Source organism: Terrapene carolina, unplaced genomic scaffold (genome assembly GCF_002925995.2).
Source record: "Terrapene carolina triunguis isolate 2854851 unplaced genomic scaffold, T_m_triunguis-2.0 Scaffold89, whole genome shotgun sequence".
In the NCBI taxonomy this organism is placed as follows: domain Eukaryota; kingdom Metazoa; phylum Chordata; order Testudines; family Emydidae; genus Terrapene; species Terrapene triunguis.
Genome location: NW_020664440.1, coordinates 29,040,032 through 29,065,462, shown reverse-complemented (window position 1 = coordinate 29,065,462; position 25,431 = coordinate 29,040,032). Strand labels below are relative to the sequence as shown.

The window sequence follows — 25,431 nt, the reverse complement described above, 5'->3', positions numbered from 1 at the left end:
CTGAGCCGCCCTCCACAGTCCCAGAGCCCAGCCCCAGTGAGCCACCCCCCACAGTCCCAGAGGCACCCACCACCATCCCCTCTGAGCTGTCTCCCATAGCCCCAGAGTCTGGCCCCCCAAGTTTGGCCTCCCCCACCCCTGCTGAGCTGCCTATTCCCCTGGAGTTGCCCCTCAGTGCCCTGGAGTTGGCTGTGGTTAGCAGGATGTGGGAGCCGGCGGGGAAGCAGGCCTGGCACAGTGAGCAGGCACCGCTGCAGAATATCCTGTGTGAGCTACCGAAGCCGGCAGGCCAGGCTGGATTGCAGGAGCAGGTGAGTGAGCTTGGGGGAGGGCAGTTCCCCCAATTCCCTCCACCCCATGCACCCTCGACTGACCTGTCTGACCCGGGGCTTCCTTGCCCGTACCCCCCAACTCGTGTCCCAGGGCTCCAATGCCTGACTGGGGGCTCCCCTGCCCCATTCCCCCAAAACTTGGGTTCCCACACCCCCAACACGTAGCTACCCCCCACCCCTTCCAAAACACCCTTACTCTTCATATGCCACAGCCCACCCCACCCCCTCCACCTTCCCCATGAGCCATCTGTCATTAGTGTCCTCCATCTTGGACCAAACCGGTCTCGGTGGCGCCCCCTTCACCCCTTTGCCCCAGGGTCAGGCTGGGGTTCTTGGGGGCTGAACCCTGCTCTCACTGGGGTAACAGGATCTGTCTCCTTTCTCTTTCCGCACCCCCGTCTCTTCCCAGCTGGAGGAGGTGCTGTCCCGTCTGCTGCAGGAGAACCGGGCCCTGCGGGCTGAGCTGGCGCTGTGGCAATCCCACGCTCCAGAGGAATGTACCACACCTGCCACTGGAGACAGACAACACCAGGGGACCTCAGCCACTCCCCGTCCAGCGCCCCTAGGGGATAGAGGCCAGGGAGACCTTGCTTATGGTAAGGGGACGGACATGGAGCTTTGGCTCAATTTGGGGGGGTGAGATCAGGACTTTTGCCCTTGACTCTGCAAGGGAAGGGGGCTGGGCATCAATGGGGTGCACTGCCTTTCGGGAGGAGGGGTGGTACCTGCCTGCAGGTCGGGGGGAGGGGTCTGGGCAGTTGTGGGAATCATGTGGGGAGAGAGTCCCGGGTATTTGGGGAGGGTCATTGGAGAAAGGGGGGTCATGGCTGGAGGCCCAGGCATTGGAGCGTCATGGGAGCAGACCCCTAACTTGTGTCCCCGTCTCTCTTTCTCAGTTCTCCACACTGCCTGGCCCGGAGTGCGGGATGCCCAGACCCAGACGGAGGGGTCGGCGCGGGGCAGGCGCCACAGGGAGCTCATCTCGGCGGCCTTCGACCACACTCAGTATGAGCCCTATGGGCTGCCTGAGGTCGTCATGAAAGGTGCGTGGTGGGGGGCTGGATTAGGCACATAGTGCAGGCACTGCCCATGTCTGGGGGTGCTGAGGTGTGGGGGGCAGTTCAGGGAGTTATGGGATGGGCAGCATTTGAGGGGCAGTCTGGGGCAGGTTATGGAGCAGAGAGGTTCAGGGAGGAGGTATGGGGCAGGGGAGTGGCAGACTGAGGAGGGTATGAAGTGGAGGGGATTCTGGGGGAGATACAGAGCAGAGGGGTACAGGGCAGGGGAAGCCCCAATTTGGGAGGGTTAGTGCGAGGGGAGTAGGGGGAGGCATCCCAGATTGTGCCTACATGAGAGTCCCGTACACTCCCCGCCACCTGCAGCCAGTGGCCCTGTGCCCAGGCTCAGCTAGGAATTCTCCCCCCCCTCCACCCCTGCCCAGTTGATTTTCCATCCGGCTCAGCAGCTCTGAGCTCTGCAAGGAGGGGCAGGGGTGCAGTACTGATTCTGGCTCTGATCCCTCCCCAGGCAGCTGCCCTTCCCCCCAGCAGGGCACTGGAGTGAGAGTGGAGGGGGGGGACCCCTAGCAGTGCTCCCAGCCCTCAGGGAGTGAGAGATTGGGACCCAGGTGTCCGGGATGGGGGCTCACCCCTAGCAGAGCTCAGCCCCCACATGTTAACCCCAATCTCACTCTGTGCCCCACTCACAGGTTTTGCCGACATCCCCTCCGGCCCCTCCTGCCCCTATGTCCTTCGGAGGGGGCTCCTGGGCAGCACCCCCTTGGCCCAGCTGGCACCCAAAGCTGAGCCGGAGGAGGATCCCGCTGAACCTGATATGGGCACCAGCGTCTGAGAGCATCTACACTGCTGGGTGAGCAACCTCTGTATGCATCCCTGAGCTCCACCCCAGAGGCAGCTGCATCTTTGCATTGGGGGCAGCAAGATGATGATTTCTGTGTTTCACATTCTTTTCCATTCTCTTTCCAGCCTGGATGGCAGAAATGTGTCCCCTCCGGCTACAAAGATTCCTGATGTTGCCTGGAGCTCCCCAGCTGCTATGTGGCACCTTATGGCTGAGAAGGGGAGTCCTTCCCCCCTTCCCTCCACAGCTGGACATGTGTAACCCTCTGGGATTTATTTTACAACTTGGCTTCCTTAAGGTGCTAAAAATTGTGGGTGCTACAGTTCAATGGGCTCACAGCTGCTCAATGCCCCCCTCCCTGCACACAACGAATGGGGGTGCTCAATGAATGGGGTTAATTGGAATCTCTGTCCCCCCCCCCCCCCGACACACACACAGCTTGAAGGGAGTTAAGCCCTCTCTTCATGGCTCAGGGAATCAAAGGGCGGGTTGTGTCCACCCACCCAAAGTTTGGAGGAGCTGCTATGTTGAGTCATCCCCCCGAGAGGGGCTCAGCAGAAGTTCCTCAGAGAGAGGGGGTGCAGCACAGGGAGTCTTTCCCCCCCGCCCGCCCCAGCTCTGGGTTTATATGTAACTCTGTCTCCCCCGGCCCCAATAAAGTTCCTTGCCTCAGCTTCAGGCAGCTCCTGCTTGCTTCTTTCCAACATTGGGGTCTGGCAGTTGCATTGCTCCCAAGCTAGTCTGGGCTGGAGACACCCCCCTCCTGTGCAGGTCTCCAGCACTTCTGGGTGAGAGAGTGTTATAACAGCCCCCCCCACACAGAACCCAGGCATCTGCAGGCAGAGGGACAGTAGTGTCCCCACCCCATTCTGCAGGGGGGGGAAACGGGCACAGAGAGGGGACGTGGAGCAGCTAAGAATTGAACCTAGGAGTCCTGCTCCCTCCTCTGGGGCCAGGGAGGGAGCAGTGTTGGGGGGCTTTGGGGGTTGCACCATCCCAGGGAATCCCCAGCAAGGGGAACCCCTCTATCCTAAAAAATCATCCCAGAATCCCATGGCAAAGGGATGTGTCCCCACCTCTGTCCCCCTGGGTACCCTGTGCTGGTACCAGCCTGTCCCCTCTCCGTGCACTGTCCCCCTCCATGCTGTCCCCCCCAAAAGGGTTAACAGCCCCCCCCAATCTGCAGCTCCTGCAGCCTGAGGCTCCGGCCCCCTCTGGCTGTGGCTGGGCGGAGATGGGGAGGCTCCTGGCAGCTGGGGGCCAACGTGGGGGGGGAGGCAGGCCAGCAGCTGCCCCCTCCTGGGGGGGGGAGGAGTGAGGGAGGAGGCTGCACCTGTCTGCCAGATCCCAGTGCAGGGAGGAGCCGCTGCTGCTGCTGCTGCTAGCGAGTGAGTGAGTGATACAGGGATATAGGGGGAGGGGGGATGCTCGGGCGGGTACCACTCCATCCATCCATCCCTTCCCCCGGAACCCTGTGCCCCACTGCCCACACTGGGCAGGGTGATGAAGGCTGGGGGACCAACTCGGCTGAGCGGCAGTGGCTTTATCTGGAGTGTGTCAAATGTGTGAGAGACGTGTGTGTTTGTGTGTGTGTGAGATAGTGTGTGACATGTCAGACAGCCGGGAATGTGTGTGAGATGGGGTGTGACTGTGTGAGCTACAGTGTGTGACAGGGTGTGTGAGACAGTTTGTGTATGAGACACAGACATGGGGATGCGTGTGAGATAGGGTGTAAGAGTGTGTGTATGATACAATATGTAATGTGTGAGAGAGTCCATGTACGGGAGACAGACACGGGGATGCGTGTGAGATGCGGTGGAACAGTGTGTGTGTGATACAATGTGTGATGCTGTGTGAGACAGTCCAAGTATGAAAGACAGACACGGGGATGCGTGTGACAAGAGGTGGGACAGTGTGTGAGCTACACTGTGTGACAGGGTGTGTGAGACAGTTTGTGTATGAGACATAGACATAGGGATCCATGTGAGATGGGGTGATACAGTGTGGTGTGTGAGAGAGTCCATGTACGGGAGACAGACAGGGAGATGGGGTGGGACAGTGTGTGTGTGAGATACAATGTGTGATGCTGTGTGAGACAGTCCAAGTACAAGCGACAGGCACAGGGATGTGTATGAGATGGGGTGTTACAGTGTGTAAGCTACAGTGTGTGATAGGGTGTGTGAGATAGTTTATGCATGAGACACAGACACAGGGATGCGTGTGAGATACAATGTGTGACACGGGGGGTGTAAGAGAGGCACCATGTATGTCTGTCACCCCATGCTGGAGAGAACGAACCTCACTCTGTGTATGAGATAAGTGTGTGTGTGTGTGTGTGTGTGTGCGCGCGCGCGCACCACAGGGGGCGACAGAGGGCCGTGTACAACGCCCCCTACAGGCAGAGGCCAGGACTGGAGTAGCCGGGAGCTCCCCCTGCAGCTAGCGCTCCTGCTCCGCTCCCTGCAGCCCTCTGCCGGGAGAGGCCGGGCTGGCAGGCCGGGCACGGACGCTGGCTGGCGGCCCCTGTGCAGTGCCAAACCTGCGGTGGCGGCACCAGGCTCTGGCGGGGCAGAGCTAATTGAAAGGCTCCCGTTAATTGGGCTCCGGCTGACAGGTTGGATGGGGGAGGGCTGGCACAGAGCCAGCTGTGCACCAGGCAGATTCCCCCCCCCCACGCACCCGACTGGGAGGGGCCGGGAGACTCAGCCCCCTCCGTCGCTCCCTGGAGCCCAGCTACTGTAGGGTCTGGCTCTGCATGGCACCCAGGTGAGTGGGGCAGCCTTTCCCGCGGGGCGGGGGAGGGAGACCCCCGCGCCCTCCGCAAGGCAGAGTACAGTGTATCCCCTACGTGTGGGGCCCCCGGGACTGGGGTTAACTCCCCCAAGACCCTCCCCATCTGGGATCCCTAGGATTGGGGTTAACCCCTCCCCCCGACCCACCGGGGTTAACAACCGCCCCCTGTGGGGCCCTGGTTCGGGATGGGGGTTCCCCCCGCGGTGCCCTTCCCCCCACCTCCATGTAGGGTGACCAGATGTCCCGATTTTTTAGGGACAGTCCCGATATTTGGGGCTTTTTCTTATATAGGCTCCTATTACCCCCCCACCCCGTCCTGATTTTTCACACTTGCTATCTGGTCACCCCACCTCCATGGGCAGCTGAGCACACACCCGGCTGCTCCTGCCCCTTTAAGCTCGGCTCCTCCAGCTACAGCATCTCCTGGCAGCAGCCCCGGCGCCGTCTCATTGCCCCCCCGCTCCATCCACCGCAGCCCCTGGCCGCCCCGCCGGGTGCGCACTGCGCGCTGCTGCCCAGCTGGGGCCGGCCGGGGGAGGCAGCGAGGTGGCGGAGCCCCCCCCCCCCGGAGCTCCTTGGCTCGCCCCGTCTGTCCGTGGGGGAGCGGGGTCGGCTGGGGGGGGTGTTCTGTGAGGGGGGGACCCTCTGGGCAGAGGTTCCGGCTCCAAGCGGCGCTGGGGGGATCCCAAGGGGGGGGGGCAGGGCCGGGGTGTCAGTGCAGCTTCTCAACCCGCCTTCTCGCTGCCCTCCCGCCGAGCACCATAAGGTATGGAGGGGGGACAGGGGGGTCTCGCGTGATGCTCCCACTCCCTGTCATCCCCTTGCAATGAGCAACCTACCCCCCCCCATGGGCACCCTGGGGGCTGAGGCAGAGCGGGGGTGGACGGGGCGGCAGAGGGGATGGGGGATGGGAGGGTATCAGGTTGGGAATGGGGGGAAGGAGGGGGTATATTCCCCCACACCCCTCCGCCTGCTGTGAGGTACCCCATCTCCCGGAGTAGCATAGGTATTGGGGGTATTTGGGGGAACTGGGATTTCTCTATGTTATGGGGGTGGGAAAAAGGGGTGTCTCTTCTCACCTTGCCCTGCCAAGCACCATGGGCATTTGGAGGTGGAGGATGGAGGGTCTTTGTGTAGGGGGGGTTGTTGGAGGAAGATGGGTGTGGTGCTGTGGGAGTGGTCTCCCCCTGCCAGTGAGCTACCCCCAGCCACCCCCTGGAACACCACATGGCACTGGGGGTGGGAGGTGGCATAGAGGGATGTCTGTGCAGTGGGGGATATGGGGAGTTGGCAGAAGGAGGGTGTCTTTCTCTGGACTCTGCCTGTGTCCCCTCCCCACAGAAAGCTACCCCCAAAGCCCCCTATGCATGGGGTACTGGGGTGGGGATATTGGGGATATGTGGGTGTAATGGGTGTCTCTATGCAGTAGGGACTATGCGGGGTAGGCATCTGTCCACACTCCTCCCATCCCCCACCCCAGTGAGCCACTGCCCCAAAGCACTATGGGCTACTGGGTGTGGCATATTGGGTTGGGGTTCTCTAAGAAGGGGGTTTATTGGCGGGGGCAAAAGGGGCATATCAGGGTGGAAGCTATGAGTGGTATTGGGTATACTGGAGGGTCTCTACATAGTGGGGTTATTGGAGGTATGGATGGGGTGTATCAGGGTAGGGACTATGAGGATCTCTAAGCAGTAGGAGTTATGGTGGTATGGGTGGAGCGTATTGGAGTGGGACCTCTGGGGGTCTATATGTAGTGGAGATTGGGGTATGGGTGGGGGATATCAGAGGGAGACCATCTGGGTATCAGGTGTAATGGGGGTCTGTATGCAGTGGGAGTTATTGGGGGTATGAATGGGGTATATAGGGATATCAGGGGTGTAATGGGGTCTCTGCAGTGGAGGTATTGGGGTATGGGTGGGGCGTATCAGGGTCGGGGGCTATGGGCGGTATTGGGATGTAATGGGCTGTCTCTGCAGTGAGGGGGAGTGGATTATGGGTGGGGCGTATTGGATGGGGGTATGGGTAGGGTGTATCAGAATAGGGGGCTATGGGTAGTATTGGGGGGTCTCTCTGCAGTGAGGGCTATTGGGGTATGTGTGGGGCTTATTGCAGTGGGGGGGCTATGGGTGGTATTGGGGTATAATGGGGGTCTCTCTGCAGTGGGGGCTATTGGGTTATAGGTGGGGTGTATTGGGTGGGGGCCTATGGGTGGCATTGGTGTGTAATGGGGGGGTCTCTGCAGTGGGGGCTATTGGGGTATGGGTGGGGCTTATTGCAATGGGGGGCTATAGGTAGTATCAGGGTATAATGGGGGTCTCTATACAGTGGGGGTATGGGTGGGGCATATCAGGGTGGGGGGCTATGGATGGTATTTGGATGTAATGGGGGACTCTGCAGTGGGGGCTATTGGGTTATGGGTGTATTGGGATGGGGTGTGGGTGGTATTAGGGTGCAATGGGGATATCTGCACTGGAGATTATGGGGTATGGGTGGTATTGGGGTGGCCTCCCCCCACACTCACCCCCATCTTCTCCCTGCAGTGAGCTCCCCCCTGACTCCTGCAGCCCCCCACCCTGCCGAGAACCATGGGACACTGCCTGTCTGCTACTCGTCTAAGGAGTCGATCCTGAGTGGGGCGGGGGTGGGGCAGACACCCCGTAGTGGGCAGGGCAGCGTGATGCGACGGGCTACGGTGCTGGCCCTGCTGACCGTGGTGCTGGTCTACCTGGTGAGCGGCGCCTTCGTGTTCCGCCTCCTGGAGCAGCCGCATGAGAGCCGCCAGCAGGAGGCACTGCAGGTCGCCCGTGAGCAGTTCCTGCAGAGATACCGCTGCGTGCCCAGCCAGGAGCTGGACACACTCATCCTGGTGAGATGGTGGGAGAGGGGCATGGAGGGGGAAGGTGTGGGGCGTGGATGGGGACGGGGTGGGGTGGATGGGGGAAAGAGGGGAGCAGGAGTGGGGCATGGGGGAGGGGGGAGCAGGCATTGGTGGGGGTGATGGGAAGTGCTATGGCCACCACTGAAAGTCCCCTCAGTTACACCGCTGCCAGTTCCTAAAGAGAGAGAGGCTCTCGCTGACTCAGGGATCGTGCAGAGCCTCCAGCTTTTCCTAAAATCCTAATGAATTAATTCTGTCCCCCCCAGTCCAGAAATTAATTCCCTCCCTGGCCTCCTACATCTGCCCCCCTCCTCTTGCAGATCCATGGGGCTTGTCACCCTCCCCCAGTCTGGGAGGGGCAGGGCTGGAGGGGTGAGCAGGGCTGCTCTAAGCTGCTGGGCTCTTTCTCCTTTGCTCCCCACTTCCCTCCTGTCCCCTGCTCCTTCTCTCCCCCCACCCCCACTTCTCTAGCTGATATCTCTTGTGGGGGAGGGAGAGCATCACCTGCCTCCTGCAGCAGCCCTGATTGGCTGCCCTTCCCAGGAGGTGGAGAAAGTGGGAGAAGGGCAGCCAATCACAGGGGCTTTTCACCCTCACCCTTGGGGCAGGCTGGAAAACTCCTGAGATTGGCTGAAATCAGAGTTGTCAATGGGGGGGCAGGAGGGGATGGTTGTAAGGGGTAGATGGGGAGGGACAGTCCTGGAGGAATGGGAAGGGTGGGGGGGGGCAGGTGTCATTGGGGTGGGGCAGAAGCAGATGCAGGTTGGGGTGATTTGGGGGGCAATGGGGTGGGGTGAGGCTGATGGAGGGTTTCCAGGGGGAGATGGGGAGAGGAAGGGGAAAGTGGGGTGGGGTGGGGGGCAGTCAGGTGTCTGGGGACAACAGCCATGGGGCAGTTAGGAAAGGGTTGGCAAATGTGTACTGGGAAAGCCAAGTTCGGGGGTAAGGATGTGGGGAGGGGACAGCAGGAGCTGCATGATGGGGGGAACCCAAAACCACTAGTATTAACCCCTTCCCATCTCCCCCAGCATGTCAGAGACACCATGGGTGCCGGTGCTGACCCCACAGCCAACAGCACCAATGGCACCAGCACCAACTGGGACATGGGCAGCGCCTTCTTCTTCGCTGGCACCGTCATCACCACCATCGGTACTGGCCCGTGGGATGTGTGTGTGCTGCGGGTAGGGATTGAGGGCAGAGGTGGGGGGGTGCTCAGGGCTGCGATAGCAGGGAGCTGCAGTTCAGGATTAAGGGGCATCAATTCTGCCCCCTCCCTGCTGACTCCATGCTCTCCCCCACCCCCCCCAGGGTTCGGTAACACATCCCCCAAGACAGAGGGGGGGCGTCTCTTCTGCATCTTCTACGCTCTAGTTGGGATCCCGCTCTTCGGGATGCTGCTGGCTGGGGTAGGCGACCACCTGGGCTTCTCGCTGCGCCAGGCCATCGGCAAGGTGGAGGATATCTTCCTGGTGAGTGCCCTCTGAGTCCCTGTCCCCCTGTCCCCACAGAGCCAGGGCCCATGTACCCAGCAGCTCCAGGGTCGTCAGTGCTTCCTCCGCTCCAACCCCTCATGTCCAGCAGCTACAGTGGCTTCCACTGTCCTCCTTGGTCTCCCAGCCTCCTGTGCTCCCCCAGCAGTCCCCCCACATACCCCTGCACCCACTCTCCGGGCTGTGTGCAGAGCAGGGGTGCTGCAGAGGAGAGGTCAGATACTGGGACCGGGAGCCTGGCTCTGCTCCCCAGCACTAGATCTCTCCCATTTGTGGGGCCAGCTTGGTTTGGGGCTCCTGTCCCAGGGGGCTCCCCAGTCTGTTTCCTCCCCCAACACTCTCTGCCCCCACCCTGTGGGTTCCAGGGATTCCCTTCCCGGAGGTGGGGGGAGGGTCCTTTCCCCAGGGTTGTGTGGCACAGTTCCCCTCCTGAGTAGGGTGGCCACCTCCAAGGTGCAGAAAACCCAGCCTCTGGCCACCCTGCCACCTAACAAATCACAGCCCCTGGCTGTCACCCCGTCAATCAACAACAAAATCCGGTCCACTGGTCACAGCACCACCAGAACCCGGCCACTAGCCACGCCCCCCGTTAAGAAAAAGGGTCCTAGTGCCCATTATAGGTATTACTAGAATGCATTAGAGAACCGTTTTACAAAACAGACAAACAACCCCCACGCAATCTGTATATTTTTATGTTATTTTACATAAGAACATAAGAATGGCCATACTGGGTCAGACCAAAGGTCCATCCAGCCCAGTATCCTACCGACAGTGGCCAATGCCAGGTGCCCCAGAGGGAGTGAACCTAACAGGTAATGATCAAGTGATCTCTCTCCTGCCATCCATCTCCACCCTCTGACAAACAGAGGCTAGGGACACCATTCCTTACCCATCCTGGCTAATAGCCATTAATGGACTTAACCTCCATGAATTTATCTAGTTCTCTTTTAAACGCTGTTATAATCCTAGCCTTCACAACCTCCTCAGGCAAGGAGTTCCACAGGTTGACTGTGCGCTGTGTGAAGAAGAACTTCCTTTTATTTGTTTTAAACCTGCTGCCTATTCATTTCATTTGGTGACCCCTAGTTCTTATATTATGGGAACAAGTAAATAACTTTTCCTTATTCACTTTCTCCGCACCACTCATGATTTTATATACCTCGATCATATCCCCCCTTAGTCTCCTCTTTTCCAAGACAAAGAGTCCTAGCCTCTTTAATCTTTCCTCATATGGGACCCATTCCAAACCCCTAATCATTTTCGTTGCCCTTCTCTAAACCTTTTCTAATACCAGTATATCTTTTTTGAGATGAGGAGACCACATCTGTACGCAATATTCAAGATGTGGGCGTACCATGGATTTATATTTATAAGATATTCTCTGTCTTAGTCTCTATCCCTTTTTTAATGATTCCTAACATCCTGTTTGCTTTTTTGACTGCCGCTGCACACTGCGTGGATGTCTTTTATCATTTTTCTTACCTCATCCTAACACGGGCCACAGTCCAAACTACAAGGCATGGATTGTAGAGTGCTTTGGCATGTCTCAAGTGAAAAAACCCAGCACAGAAAATCTTCTACCTGGCAAAGCAGTACAAAACCTGGCCAGGTGGCACCTCTACTGCCAGGGGGCTGTGTGAGGGGGGCAAAGGAGTGAGTGTGTGTGTGTTGGGAGGAATTAGTGTATGTGAGGGGCAAAGGGGTTGGTGTGTGTGGTGGTGGTGGGGGTTCCCCTCTCGGGGGTCAGAGTGTGCGTGGGGGGGGGCTGGCACAGTCTGTGGGGAGGGGGCTTTCCCCTGGTCCTCCCCTGATGCTGTCTCCTCCCTCCCAGAAATGGCAGGTGAGTCCCACCATCGTGCGGGTTCTCTCCGCCCTGCTCTTCATCCTCATTGGCTGCATCCTTTTCGTCACCATCCCCACCATTGTGTTCCAGCGAGTGGAGGGCTGGACCCTGCTGGAATCTGTCTACTTCGTGGTCATCACGCTGACTACCGTCGGCTTCGGGGACTATGTGGCAGGTAGGCATGGGAGGATCTACATGGGGGAGGCTGTTGGTGGTGGGCAGGAGGGGGGCTCAGTGGAAGCTGGGCTTCATGGGGGACAAGGAAAGGGGAGCGGGGAGCAGCCTACTGTGGGGGGGGGTTAGTGTGAGAGAGCCCCTGGTGGGTCCCACTGTGGGAGGTGTGAGGAGCGGATGACAGGGAAGGTGGGTGGTGAGGTGTGATGTCCTAAGTGGAGCAGAGGATGTAGTCCAAGAGCTAATTATAGCAGGACTGCTCAGTAATAGCGACCATAATGTAATTAAATTTAACATCTCTGTAGGGAGATAATACACACACAAAAAATCCCACTACAGTAAAATTTAACTTTAAAAAGGGGAACTACACAAAATGAGGACACTTGTTAGATGGAAATTAAAAGGAGCTGTCACAAGGGTAAAATGCCTGCAAGCAGCAGAAACTATTTAAAAACTCCATAATACAGGGTCATAGTGAATGTATACCCCAAATCAGAAAAGACAATACGAGGACCAAAAGAATACCACCATAGCTCAACAGTAGAATATTGGAGGCTGTTAGAAGCAAAAAAGCACCCTTTAAACTTTGGAAATCAAATTCCAATGAGTTCCAACAAACTCAGGCTGGTTAAGGGTACAAGTGTAATAAGACAGGCCAAGAAAGAACTTGAGAAGCAACTTGCTAAAGACGCAAAAACTAAGAGTAAGAATTTATTTGAAGTACATCAGAAGCAGGAAGCATGTCAGACAGGCAGTGGGGCCAGACCACAAAGGTGTTAAAGGAGCACTCAAGGAAGACAAGGCCATTGCAGAGACGCTAAAAGGATTCTTTGCATCAGTCTTCACTCCAGAGGATGTGGGGGAGATACCCCCATCAGAGCTATTCTTTTTGGGTGATACATTTGAAATACTATTACACAGATGTGTCAGTGGAAGAGATTTTAGAACACATTGATAATTAAACCGTAATAAGTCACCAGGACCAGCTGGTATCACCCAAGAGTTCTGGAGGAACTCAAACATGAAATGGCACAACTACTAACTGTGGTATGTAATCCGTCACTGAAACAAGCCTCTGTGCCAGATGGCTGGAGGAAACCTTAATGTAATGCCGATTTTTAAAAAAAGGCTCCAGAGGTGATCCTGGCAATTACAGGCCAGTGAGCCTAACTTCAGTATTGGGCAAACTGGTAGAAACTATAGTAAAAAAACCTGAATTATCAGTTAACACTGATAAACACACTTTGTTGGAGAAGAGTCAACACAGCTTTTGTAAAGGGAAGTTGTGGCTCATGACTCAAGAATTCTTTGAGGGGGTCAACAAGCATGTGGATAAGGGTGATCTAATTGATATAGTGTACTTGGATTTTCAGAAAGCCTTTGACAAGGTCTCTCACCAAAGGCTCTTAAGAAAAAAGTAGTCATGGGATTAGAAAAAAGGTTCTCTCGTGGATCAGTAACTGGTTTAAAGATAGGAAACAAAGGGTAGGAATAAATGGTCAGTTTTCAGAATGGAGAGAGGTAAATATCGGGGTCCCCCGAGGGACTGGGACTTGTGCTATTCAACATATTCACTAATGATCTGGAAAAGGGAAGTGAACAGTGAAATGGCAAAGTTTGCAGATGATAAAAAATTACTTACGATAGTTGAGTCTAAAGCAGACTGCGAAGAGTTACAAAGGGATCTCACGAAACTGCATGAGTGGGCAAGACAATGGGAGATGAAATTCAGCGTTGGTAAGTGCAAAGTAATGCACACTGTGAAACATAATCCTAGCTACACATACAAAATGATGAGGTCTAAATTAGATGTTGCCACTCAAGAATGAGATCTTGGAGTTATTGTGGGTAGTCCTCTGAAAACTTCAGCTCAATGTGCAGCAGTGGTCAGAAAGGCTAACAAAATGCTAGGAAGGATAGAAAATAAGACAGAAAATTATTATAATGCCACTATATAAATCCATGATGTGCCCACACCTTGAATGCTGTATCCAGTTCTGGTTGCCCCATCTCAAAAAGGATATATAGTGGAACTGGAAAACGTTCAGAAAAGGACAACAGAAGTGATCAAGGGTATGGAATAACTTCCATATGAGGAGAGTCTAAAAATATTAGGACTGTTCAGCTTAGAAAAGAGACAATCAAGGGTGGGGGGGGATATGATAGAGGTCTACAAAATCATGACTGGTGTAGAAAAATAGAGAAGTCTTATTTACCCTTTCACACAATACAAAAACCAGGGGGTCACTGATTGAAATTAATGGGGAGCAAGTTTAATACAAACCAGAGGAAATACTTCTTCACACAAGGCACAGTCAACCTCTCATGAGATGTTGTGAAGGCCAAAAGTATAACTGGGTTCAAAAAAGAATTAGATAAGTTCATGGAAAATAGGTCCATCGCTGGCTATTGGCTAAGATGGTCAGGGATGGATGTACCCCATGCTTAGGGCAATCTTAACCCTCCAACTGCCAGAAGCCAGGAGGGGCAGACAGGTGGATCTCTCCAAATTGCCCTGTTCTGTATACTCTCCCTGAAGCTCCGGTATGGGCTACTGTCAGAAGACAAGATACTGGTCTAGATGGACCATTGGCCATTCTTATGTGGCCAGGGGGGCCTGGTACAGGGAAAGGAGGATAGGGAGGGGGCAGAGGGAAGCGGGTGGAGAGGGGCTGGCAGGAGGATTGGGGGCAATGGAGTGATGGGGGAGAGGGGCAGGGAAGGCACAGCCGGTGCAGCGAGGAGGTTGTGTGTTTCGGGGGCAGTGTCTCAGCATCTCCCCTCCCAGGTGATGGTATGGGGGACAAGCACCCCTGGTACAAGCCCCTGGTCTGGTTCTGGATCCTGCTGGGCCTGGCCTACTTCGCCTCCATCCTCACCATGATTGGCAACTGGCTGCGGGTGTTGTCCCGTCGCACACGGGCCGAGGTTGGTACCCCGCACTTCCCCCACCCTGCCTCTCTGATCCCCTCACTTCCCCCATCCCTCAGATCCCCTCCTTGCCACCCATCCTGCCCCTTACCCTCCCACGGAACCCCCAGTACCCTGCCCCTCTGACCCACTCACTGTCCCCTTTTGCATCCTCTCATGGACCCCTGACGGACTCCCCTCTGCTGTGCTCCTCTGCCCCCCACTCCTCCAACCCCCCTACTTTCCATCATCCTGCCCCTCCAACCCCCCCACAGAGCCCCCACTGCCTCCTGCCCCCCATCCCTCCAGCTCCCCCTACGAACCCCCACACTGTCTTGCCCCTCCATCCCCCTTACTGCCTCCCCTTTGCATCCCCCCATGGACTCCCCACTGTCTCCTCCTGTCACCCACAGACCTCCTATCCCCCTCACCTCTCTAACCTCCTCACTGTCCCTCACCCCAACTCTCCAACTCCCCACAGACTCCCACTATCCCCTGCCCTCCGACACCCCTTTGCATCCTCCCACAGACTTTGCATCCCCCTATGGTGTCCCCACCCCATCCCTATGACCCCCCCACGGCACCCCCAACTGGCTGCGAGTACTGTCCCAGCATACACATGCCAGGGTTGGTACCCCACTACAGACCCCTTCACAACCACCACCCCTTCCAACCCCTCAAAGGACCCCACATTGACAACTTGCTGGGGGTGCTGACCCGGCACACATGGGCTGAGATGGGTCTTCCCCACCCCCCAACCGACCCCTCCATCTGACCCCTCCCACGGCCCCTGCATCCCCCTGTGGACTCCGTCACTGCTCCACCCCACCCCCACAAGATACACCCACTGGCGGGTGCTGTCCTGGTGCACAAAGGCTATGTACCCACCCTGCACACACACCCTAGCATGCACCCCCTCCAAAAGAGCCTCCCCTCACATCCTGTACACAGACCCCAGGGCGTGCCCATAGGTGAGGGAGTGGATGTGGGGGTCAGCCTGACACCCCCCTATCCAGCAGAATGGATGGGTGGGGGAAGGGAGGAGTGGTTCATGTGGAGAGGGGGCATGTCAGTGGGAAGGGATGGGGTGGGGAGGAGTAAGTATGTGGGAGTCAGGGTGGAAGTGGAGGGGGGTCAGTGGAAGGGCTTGGATGGGTTCCCTGACCCCCCCCCACTCTCCCCACAGATGGTGGGGGGGTCTCACCCTGCAGGCTGAGGGGCTGGGGTGTATGTTGAGGTGATCAGTGGAGGGATGTGGGGGGGCTCGGTGAGATTTCCCTGCCTGTCCCTGATTCCCCTCTCAACCTACAGATGGGGGGCCTCACCGCGCAGGCTGCCAGCTGGACAGGGAATGTAACGGCCCAGCTGCGGGTGACGGGCATGGGGCTGCCCGAGAAGCTTCAGAAAGTGGGGACGCTGAAGGGACACCCACCCTCCCCTATGCCCCCGGAGCTTCCACCTGCCACGCCTTCTCCACCACCTCCTTTGCCTCGCCCGGAGCTCCCCTCTCCCAGCACCGCCCTGCAGGTGGCGCAGCTCAACGCCCGCAACATGGCCGCCTCAGCGGGGGGTGGCCTGCGCCCTATAGACTACATGGGGGAGAACCTGGCCTTCATCGATGAGAGCTCCGACACCCAGAGCGAGGCGCCCAGCGAAGGGGGGCTGCAGGCCAAGCGCCCCCGCCAACTCCGCCGCCTGCGTACCCGCCACACCCACGGCCAGCCCCCCGGCCTGCCCATGGACCTGCTGAGCCGCACTCGCCACAAGGGCGAGGCAGTCTAGAGGGGAGTGGAGCGACCCCTGCACGGAGACTGCCCCCCTGCAGCATGGTGCTACCTGGGCCCCCAACAGCATAGAGACTGCCCCCCCGGCTGTCAGCTGGGCCTACCTGTCCCCCATGGTACCAATGGGGCCCCCCAACACAGACCTCCCATCCCTCATGGTACCAACTGGACCCCCAGCATGGAGACATCCCATCCCCTGTGATGCCAACTGCCCCCCTGCTGCCAAACTGCCAACGCAGCACTGAGACTGCCTCCCCCACCCCGGTACCAGCTGAGCACCCCTGGCACAGAGACACCATCCTCCATGGTCCCCTCAAGGTGCCAACTGTCCCTCCCCAGCACCAGACCCCACCCACACCCAGAAAAGGGATTTGCTCCCATCCCCTTCCTGGTACCAGGAGACCCCCTCCAATACAGGGAACCCCACTGCACACAGACACCTACCACCCCAGCTCAGAGACTATCCCCCTCCCCTGGAGTGTCTGGGGGGCAGCTCGTGGGGGACACCCCTGTCTCCCCCCAAATCTGTGCCTCATTTGCCTTGCGGGCTGGGTCCTTGACCCCCCCAAAAGGGGGAGGGATCAGACTGCCAAATGATATTCAGAACCCCCAAACTCCTGGGGGGTGACCCCTCCCAAATCAACTAGGGGGAGTTTATTGAACCAAACAAGGGGCGATGCTGTTCCCTGCTGCCTCCCCACCCCCCGTGGTGTAGGGAATGGGGGTGTCCACCCAGTGATCCCCCTGTGTGTCTGTCTGTCCTGTCGCCGCTCCCCCCCCCCCATCCACACACACAAAGGTGCCTGTTTGACTCTGTTCGATGGACAATTTTTTGTTTTGTTTTTTATTTTCCAGATTAAACCAAAATCTGAATGAGAGACACCGCATCTGTGTGTCTGTCCAGGGTGGGGGTGGCTGGCACAGTGCCTCAGGGAGGGGGGGCTCAGGAGGCACCAGCCCAGGAGGGGTTGGGGAGCATGGAAGAAGTGTAGGGGGGTTCAGAGGCAAGGGGCTGTGGGGGTTTGATGGGGGGCAGTGGAGAAGGGGTGCTGGGAGTGGAAGTAAGTGGAGCATGATGGAGGTGGGGCCGCAGAGTGGGGGGTGTCACCCGTCCCAGGGGTCCTCCACCCCCAGGGGACCTGTGCAAGGTATGATGTGGGGGATTGGGGACCTTGGGGGGTGAGTCTCCTCCTCCCCCAGCTCTGCTGGGGGCAAGTGAGGGATTCTAGAGTCCCTGGAATGGGATGTGGGGGCCGGGAGACTGTTGCCCCGCAGGGTTCTCCTGTTGCCATGGCGTCACCGCAGGGCACCACGGGGTCCTGGTCTGAGTGGGGTGTCTGTGAGTCCATCCTTTCCTTTTGGATGGTCATTGTGGTCTCTAACCCCCCCAAACTCCAGCTTCTCTTTGTGCCCCATACTGGAAGGGTGAAGGGGGGCACAAAGTAGGTGGGGGTCTGATGAGAGGGGGAGTGGAGGAGTAAATGGGGGGCAGAGGTGTGTGGCTGGGTTTGGTGGGTTAGCAGGGATGTGTGGAGGGGTAGGCAGATGTCAGGAGGGGTGACTGGGCTGCAAGGGGCATGAAGGATGTGGGGGCTCAATGAGAGTACTGGGGTGGGGATGATTGGGTACCAAGGGCATGGGGGGGCTAAAAGGGGGGGGATTGGGTGGGGGCTGCTAGCTCTGACACTTCCCCTCCCCCGGCGTCTCAGGCACTGAGCTCACCCAGTTCCCTGGGGCATCATGAAGAGTGGAGATGAGCCGGACACAGAGCAGGTAACAGGACATGTGAGGTGACACCCCCAAAATCCGTCTGGTTGGGGGGGCGCAATGGAGGATGCAACATGGATAGGAAGGCATCTGGGGGCACTATGTCTCAGTTCGGGGGGGGCCTGTTGGATCCTGATTTCAAGGGGGGGTGCAACTGGGGCACTGGTCCTGGTTTCAAGGGTAGGAATCTGTGGGCATGAGGTCCCCATTCAGGAAGGGGCTCTGGGTCTCAATTTCAAGGAGGGTGTCTGGGAGTGCTGGGCCCCGATTCACAGAGGGGTGGCAGTGGCATCTGGGAGAGCTCTAGTCCTCTGGATAACCCCCTTCCAGCAAAGGGGCTGTGAGGGAGAGGCACCCCATTAATCGCTTCCTGGTCCATTGCAGGGCAAGGCAGGAATGGAATTGGATGGCGAGATGGAATTGCGCAGATGGTGAGAGCAGAGGATGCTGGGAATATCACCCCAAAGGCATGGGGTACAGGGCTGCATGATTAGCTGGGGGTGGGGGAGGATACTGGACTAAACCCGGGGTGGGGGTGTGTTATCACCCTGTGGAAAATGTGGGAATTGCTGCCATATTTGTAAGAACAATAGGTATGACTCAGTTTCCCCATGCCCTTGAGATTGCCATCCCATGGGCAGAAAAGGGTTACTTTCCCCTCCAGGGCAGGGGAGACGGGATGGCTGCGGCTCTCTCTGACTGGGGATGGAAGCACCAACAAGAACTGTCCCTAGGAACAGAGCCCTGGAGCGAACCTGGAGCCCCGCAGGGCTGCACCTGGGCACCAAAGTCTTGTCTACTCAGGAGCTATTCCTGATTAATGATTCCTAACTCCATGTATGGACACCCTAATTTCAGAATCAGAGTGCCTTAGCCCAAATTATCCTAATCCAGATTAAACTAATCTGGAACAAGGCACTCTGCTCCTGGTCCAAGAGCATCCACATATGCAGTTAATCAGGAATAGTTAATCCATTTAAAATTTACACCCTGCCTTAATCTGGAGGAATGTTTCCATGTAGGCTCAGGGGCAGCTGTCAGGTAATAATGCCTTATCCTGATGCCTTACCGGTACAATGCTGTACAGAGAGAGACTGCAGGACTCAGTTGCTGTCATTTAACCAAGAGAAGGTGAAGAGGTAATTTGCTCCCAGTCTCTAGGCACCTGCCTGGAGAACAGACATGACAACAGAAGGTTCTTCAGTCTAGCAAAGGGCCACAAAAGTCCAGATTTGCCCTAGTTCAAATGGGAATTAGTTCAGGGCAGCCCTATGGCCTGTGGTGCCAGAGGTCAGACTGGATGATCACAGTGGGGTTTATGAGCGATGAATGTTGGCGTAAGAACAAATGGGGGATAACCTGGCCAGGAATCCACTGAGGCTGAATGTGAGAAGAAGGTTTGTGCCCAGCAGAGGAGGGATGGTCTGGAGCAGCCTCCCAGTAGGAGGAGTGGTGGGCAAACACCCCAACAGGCCTGAGGATGGAGCTGGGTAAGTTTCCAACCAGGATCCTATAACAGGTTGGCTGCAAGAGCAGGACCCGGACTCAGTGGCCCAGAAGGTTCCTTCCAGCCCTATGTTCCTAGGTCGCTGGATTAAGAATCTGGCTGCCCAGGCCAGGGGGCAGAGAGCGAGGCTCTGGCAGGGAAAGGAGGAGGAGATACAGAGACACATGGGGTGCTGTAGAGCCCAGGACCCTGCCTAGGCATGCTGGAGTAGGGGTGCTCACCCTAACCCCATGGCCTGGCACGCCCGCAGGGCATTCCTGGACATGCTCGCCAGCACAGTGCACCCCGGCCCTGCTAAGCCCTGCCTCTCTCTGCAGGTCTGCGTGGAGCCTCTCCCCTGACCCCAGCACTGCCCAGGAGGTAGGGGATGGGACTGGGGTGTGCGGAGGGGGGAGGAGTGGTCTTAGTCAGTGGCTCGGAGGTGCCCAATCCTCTACAATGTCATCCCCATATTAGGAGCAGGCTAATACTGGGTATCCCTGTATGGTGCCAATACCGATGTGGGGTGCTGGCAGGTGTCACTGCAGAGTGGGGAACAGAGACTGGGGTTCCTGGGGGGTCACCACAGTGTTGGGAGAGGGACTGGGGCTCTCTGGGGTGTCACTGAAAGGGTTGCAGCTGAGTCTGTTTTAACCCACTCTGTTGTTGCAGGAGAAGGCGCTGGAGCAGGGGGAACAGATGATGGACGCTGCTGAGGGGTAAGAGTGGGGTGGTGGGGTTGGCATCTGGGCCTCTCCACCTCTAGTGACTGGGGGTGGAGGGACAGAGTTGGGGAAGGGGGGTTAATATGTAACACTGGATCCATGGGGCAGTTGTCCTCTGGGGGACATGGCTGGGTCAGGGGGGGTCACAACTAGACTGTGGCATGCCCAGGAGTCAGGGACCCATGGAGGGGGGCAGACAGCTCAGCCTCATTGGGTGGGGGTTGATCTGCCCTGTGGGGCAGCAGCAGCCTCTCCATCCCAGCTCCCTACCTGCCCCAGGGATGCTGCTTTCCCCATTCCATCCCCCCACCAGCTCCATGCCCCCCCAGGGGACTCTGCTCTCATGCCCCTAATGGAATCCACCCCCCTCACAGAAGCTTTTAGCTGTTCGGTGCTAAAGGAATTTCCACTCCAGGGCTCCAGCCACCCCCCCACATAGGAACACAGTCTGGCCTGGAGCTGTGGGAGGGAGATACCGGATTGGATGGGCCCACAGGTCTGCTCCTGGGCAGGGAGAGGGGAAGACAGGCTACTGCGTTAGATGGGCCCATTGATCTGATCTGGGGAGGGGCAGGGGATACTCTCTTCTCACCAGGATGCCCTCCCCACCCGCAGGTCACCCAGGGGCACCTCCCCTCCACCCCATGATGACCCAGAAGAACCAGACAGTGCCTGTCAGGAGGTAGGAGTGATTGGGGGATGGAGGGCTGGGGGGCAGTGGGATCTGGGCATCTGCCCTGCACACTCCCCCCCCGCCCAACTCCAAGGAAGGGGCTGCCTGTGGGGGAGGGGGTGGGAAAGGAAGCCGCCTCTTAGATGCCAGGGGTGCAAAGCCACAGGAGGAGGGGAAGGCCTGGGGATGGAGTTAGGGGGCATCTGGGCTGCCCCCAATTGCTCTAAAGGGATTCCTCCCACCAGGAACCTGGGCCTGCTGCTGAAGCCTTAGAGACCTTAGCCCATCTCGCCCAGCAGGAGTCACGCACCAGCCTCTCAGGTAAGCCATGGGGGGAGGAATCCCCGTGTAAACAGCCCCCGCTCTCCACCCCAGAGGTGGCTGCATCTCAGCACCAGGCGAGGGATACCTATGTGCTTTTGGATCTGTGGTGGGTGGGGGATATAGACTGAGCCCCGCCCCCGCCCGCCGCTACCTCAAGTTCAGTCAGTCTGCCCCCTCAGGCATGGGCAGCACTATATGGACCATAGGGAGTCGCATCAGCCACTGGAGACTGGCACACCAGCGGGGTTACCACGTGGACCAGCTAACACAGGTGGGTACAGCCAGACCCCCTCATCTCGGATCTGTAGATACTCTTACCGTCCCTTTGGGAGGAGCCCTATTATTTGTCAGACCCTGGGCTCAGCATTTCACCAGGGCAAGTCCAGCGGCTCTGCGCCCAGGACTGGGCCTCTGGGCTCCAGCATCCTCTGAGGCTCCACGGCCAGTCCCAGCGAGTTCAGACTCCTGGCAGAGCCTTTGCTCCTTGGGAGTGACATGGCTGGGGGGATCTGCTCCAAGCAAGCCAGTGAGTCCACTGGAATCCAGCATTACAGAGCCCCTGGTAGGATGGGGAAGCTAAGCTTAACGCAGAGAGCCCGGGAACAGCCTGGCCTGGCCCTCCCCCAGGCCTCCTGCCCTTCACCTCTCAGCTTTCTCTGCTGGGGAGGAAGCCCAGGATAGCTAGGGTGGGGATAGCTATGGAGCAGGGGTGGGGGCAGGGCATTGAGTGGTCTCAGGGAGTCAGGGTGGGGGTGGGGAGCAGGGGGCATTGGATGGTCCCAGGCAGTCAGGATGGAGTGCAGGGTGGGGGTGGGCGGCAGGGGGTGTAGGGTGGTCCCAGACAGTCAGGGTGGGGGTGCTGGGGGGATGTGGGGAGCAGGGGGCATAGGGTGGTCCCAGGCAATCACAGTGGGGTGCAAGGTGGGGGTGAGTGGCAGGGGGCATTGGGTGGTCCCAGGCAGTCAGGGTGTGCATGACACTGTTTGCTCCCATCTCACGTTCTCTGCTCATCCTCACTGGTCCAGAATCAATCTTACAGGCACCGGCTGAGGAAACACGAGCGGGACTGCAAAGCAGCTGTGAGTCTGCCCCCACCCCATGGTTTATGGGGCCCTTCTCCCCCTTCCGATGGTATGCTCCTGCCCTGCCCAGACCTGAGCCTCCTGCCAGCCCCCGCCCATCTCACCTGAGCCCTGACCCACTAGTGCACCTGCCCCCAGCCTCCTCTGACTACCTCTCAATACCCCTACCCTGAGCCCCTAGAGTGTCCCCCACAATCTCCCTGACTCCCCCATGGTGGCCTGTCTTCCGGCCTTGATCACCCCAGCCCCTCCTGCTGCCCTCTTATGGGGCTCCCTCCCCCTGAGTCAGTCCCCCATCACCTCTGATGCTCCAGTTTGGGGCCCTCATGGGGAACCCCAGTCTAGGCATCTCTCATGATCCCCTGAGCTCCCTCCACCCACCCACAGGGAACACACACAAGGTTAATGCCCCACCTGGGTCCTATGTCAATGGGGAAAGGGCCTCCTCACAGTGCCCTCCCTCAGTCTCAGGGCACCACTCATCATGTGGATGAGTGCTCAGAAATCCCCCCAGGGAGGGTCAGGGCTGCAGGGAATCACCTCCTGGACACTGAGCTCCCCCACTCCACGGCCAGGGAGGAGGGGATACACCCCTCCCAGACCTGAGAGCCTCCAGTGGTAAAGCCACCCCCTCCCACCACAGGTGCCCTTGCCCCTCCTGGGGCTGATGGAGGAAGAGGTGCTGGCCATCTTAACAGAGACCCTGAAAGGTGAGGGGGACAGGGGTGATGGGTGGGGGTAAAGTTGGGGGTGTCAGCTCAGCAGGGAATGGGATCCCACCCCAGCCAGCACCTAATGCAGCAGGGTGACACCATGCAACATGGCAGCCCAAGGGAATCACCCAGTGCAACCCAATACAGCACCCTGTGACCTCCTTGTGCAGGTGACACACCCCCAGCAACACCATGCAACCACCCCCCACCAAGGGACACAACGCAACCACGCTGCGCTGGGTGAAACAATACAACCACACTGCGCTGCGTGAGCCCCCTGGTGCAACATAATGCGACTTAACAACGTTACACCACATGACACCCCCCCCCATGTGGTAATGCAACAACACTGTGCAGTGGAGTGACACTGTCCAGAATCCAAGCCTGTCCAACCCTCCCCCCAGTTCCAAGACCCTGACTCCTGACCCTTTCCCTTGGCCAATCAGCACGTGCTGTGCAATGCCAGCCAATAGATGGGAAACCCTGCAAAGAGCGGGCCCAAGGATGACATAAAGCTTGCCATAAACACTGGGGAAGGGGGGAGGGAAGGTGGCTTCCAAGCGTGGGGCTAACTCCTCATAGGGCAGGGAGGGGGTGAGCCTGTGATGCAGCTACTTGTGCCCACTAGGTGGAGCCCTTGCACCTACAGTGCCCCCCTCCTTCCCTTTGGCCGGGGCCTTAGGGCAGGGGGGGGACTGTGAGCCAGTGTTGATCACCAGGTTTTCCTCACAGATTACCGGCGGCATCTGGGGGCAAGGCACCCGTTCACTCACCATATGGAGCAGCGCATGGAGCAACTGAGGCAGCAGCTGGGGGCTAGGAGCACTGGGTCAGGAGGGGTTGGTCAGATGGGTCCACACCCCTGTGTGCCCCACCCCATGAGCCCCCAAACTCCCCTGCACCCCACCCCATCACCCCCAATTCCTGACCTTGGCACTTCACTCTCTCACACCAATGCCTGACCTCTGACCACCCTAATGCATGACCCCATCCCTCTCCCAAGCATCTGACCCCCCCATCCCAGAATGCACTGAGATTTGGAACTTTGTAGACAAAATTAAAATGGATCTTATCTCCTTTGCTCGGACCCATTGCCTCCTTGAGAACAGAACGAGGGGTGCTGTGCTGCAGTGAGCGGGCTTGGAACTCAGGAGTGGACACTCCCTGGCAGCCAGTGCTAACCTCAATGCTGTAGGGCAGCTCTAGGGAGTTGAGGGGGTCGCTGTGCTGCAGGTAGTGGGGAGGTGTTTGGTAAGGGATGTTCTCCTTGGACCGCGGTCCCTATATAAATAACCCCACCCCAGAGGTAGCTGCATCCTAGACTCCCTCCCCTGGCTCTGTTATGAACAGGGTCAGTTCCACACACATACCTGGGGGCTGCATGGGAGCTAGAGAGCTGGGATACTAGGGAGGGGGAATGCAGGTCCAGTTGTCAGGGGGGGTGAGGGAACACTGTGGGTCAGGACTGAGGGGCACTAGCAGAGCTGGGGCAAGGAGACTGGGTCAGGACCGAGAGGCACTAAAAGCTGGGGGGGAAGGGCTAGAACGGTGGAGCGGAAGCTACAGGCGCTAGGCCATTTCCTAGCACCCACATTGCCATGTTTCCAAGGCATTTTTTAAATCCTCAGTCCCCTCCACACACCCCCACCGACTCACCATAACTCTGCCACCTGTTGGCCATAGGTGAGAATAGCAACCCCACTCCCCCAGCTCCCTGTACCAGGCAGGGCTTCCCCCAGGTCACAGACAAAAGACAAGGGCTTTCAAGTTGTGCCAGGGGCATAAGGGTTGCAATGGGGCTGCTAGGGAGCGGGGATGAAGGGCTGTGAGCAGCCCCTAAGCCTGTGGGGAACCCTGGCCCTCCCTTTTCTCACATCCGTGTTCCATTATAAAGCCCTCTGCAGAGGCTAGAATTTGTGCAGATTTTAGGAGTCACCTGTGAACTGAGTTTGTTGCTCCTTGAATCAGTCTCCTCTACCTCCCTTATCCCATAAAATCAGCAAAAAGATGCCTGGGAGGGGGGCAGGTCAGGACTGAGGGGCATTGGCAGAGCTGGCTTGGGCAGGGCTAAGATGGCAGGCATCTCTGAGGATGATAGGGCCCTGATCTCAGTTTTGGGTCTGTGCAGTGCCCAACGTGCTTGGTCCCTAGGATAACGATATTGTGATAACATTGCTATGGCAGGGTACGCTGTTCAAACAGTCTTACTGCAAGCAGTGCTCACTCCTGAAGATTTGCTTCCTTGTTAGTTTTGTAATGGTCATTCATTTGGGACGTCGCTGTTGCAAGCAGCTAGAGTTTGCTTCCTGCCTTTATCTCTCTAACTGGAGACTTCCCCAGGACCCAGGCACTGGTCTTCTGTCTGAGATCCCTGAGAGAAGAGATCATCCCCTGTGAGGTTTGCAACCACCTCTCTTTCAGGACTGGTGCATCTAGTGTAAATAAACAGCTGATACTAAGAAAATCTCCACATACATTATAAGGGACCCCTATGATTATCTAGTCTGACCTACTACATAACAGGCCATAGGAGGCCATGATTAATTCCCATTGGGACTAGAAAAGATCTTAGAGAAAAAACATCTCATCTTGATTTA

The 25,431-nt window shown here is 57.7% G+C and overlaps 1 protein-coding gene across 1 annotated transcript; it reads left to right on the top strand.

Annotated features, from left to right (window-relative positions):
- The first annotated feature begins 7,647 nt into the window (after positions 1-7,647).
- On the top strand, positions 7,648-16,062 carry KCNK4 (potassium two pore domain channel subfamily K member 4). Its single transcript, XM_024210750.2, has 6 exons — positions 7,648-7,851; positions 8,892-9,012; positions 9,172-9,332; positions 11,185-11,371; positions 14,159-14,298; positions 15,592-16,062. Exons 1-6 carry the CDS (start codon positions 7,663-7,665, stop codon positions 16,060-16,062), a joined length of 1,269 nt encoding a protein of 422 aa, XP_024066518.1. The 5' UTR covers positions 7,648-7,662.
- The last annotated feature ends 9,369 nt before the right edge of the window (positions 16,063-25,431 follow it).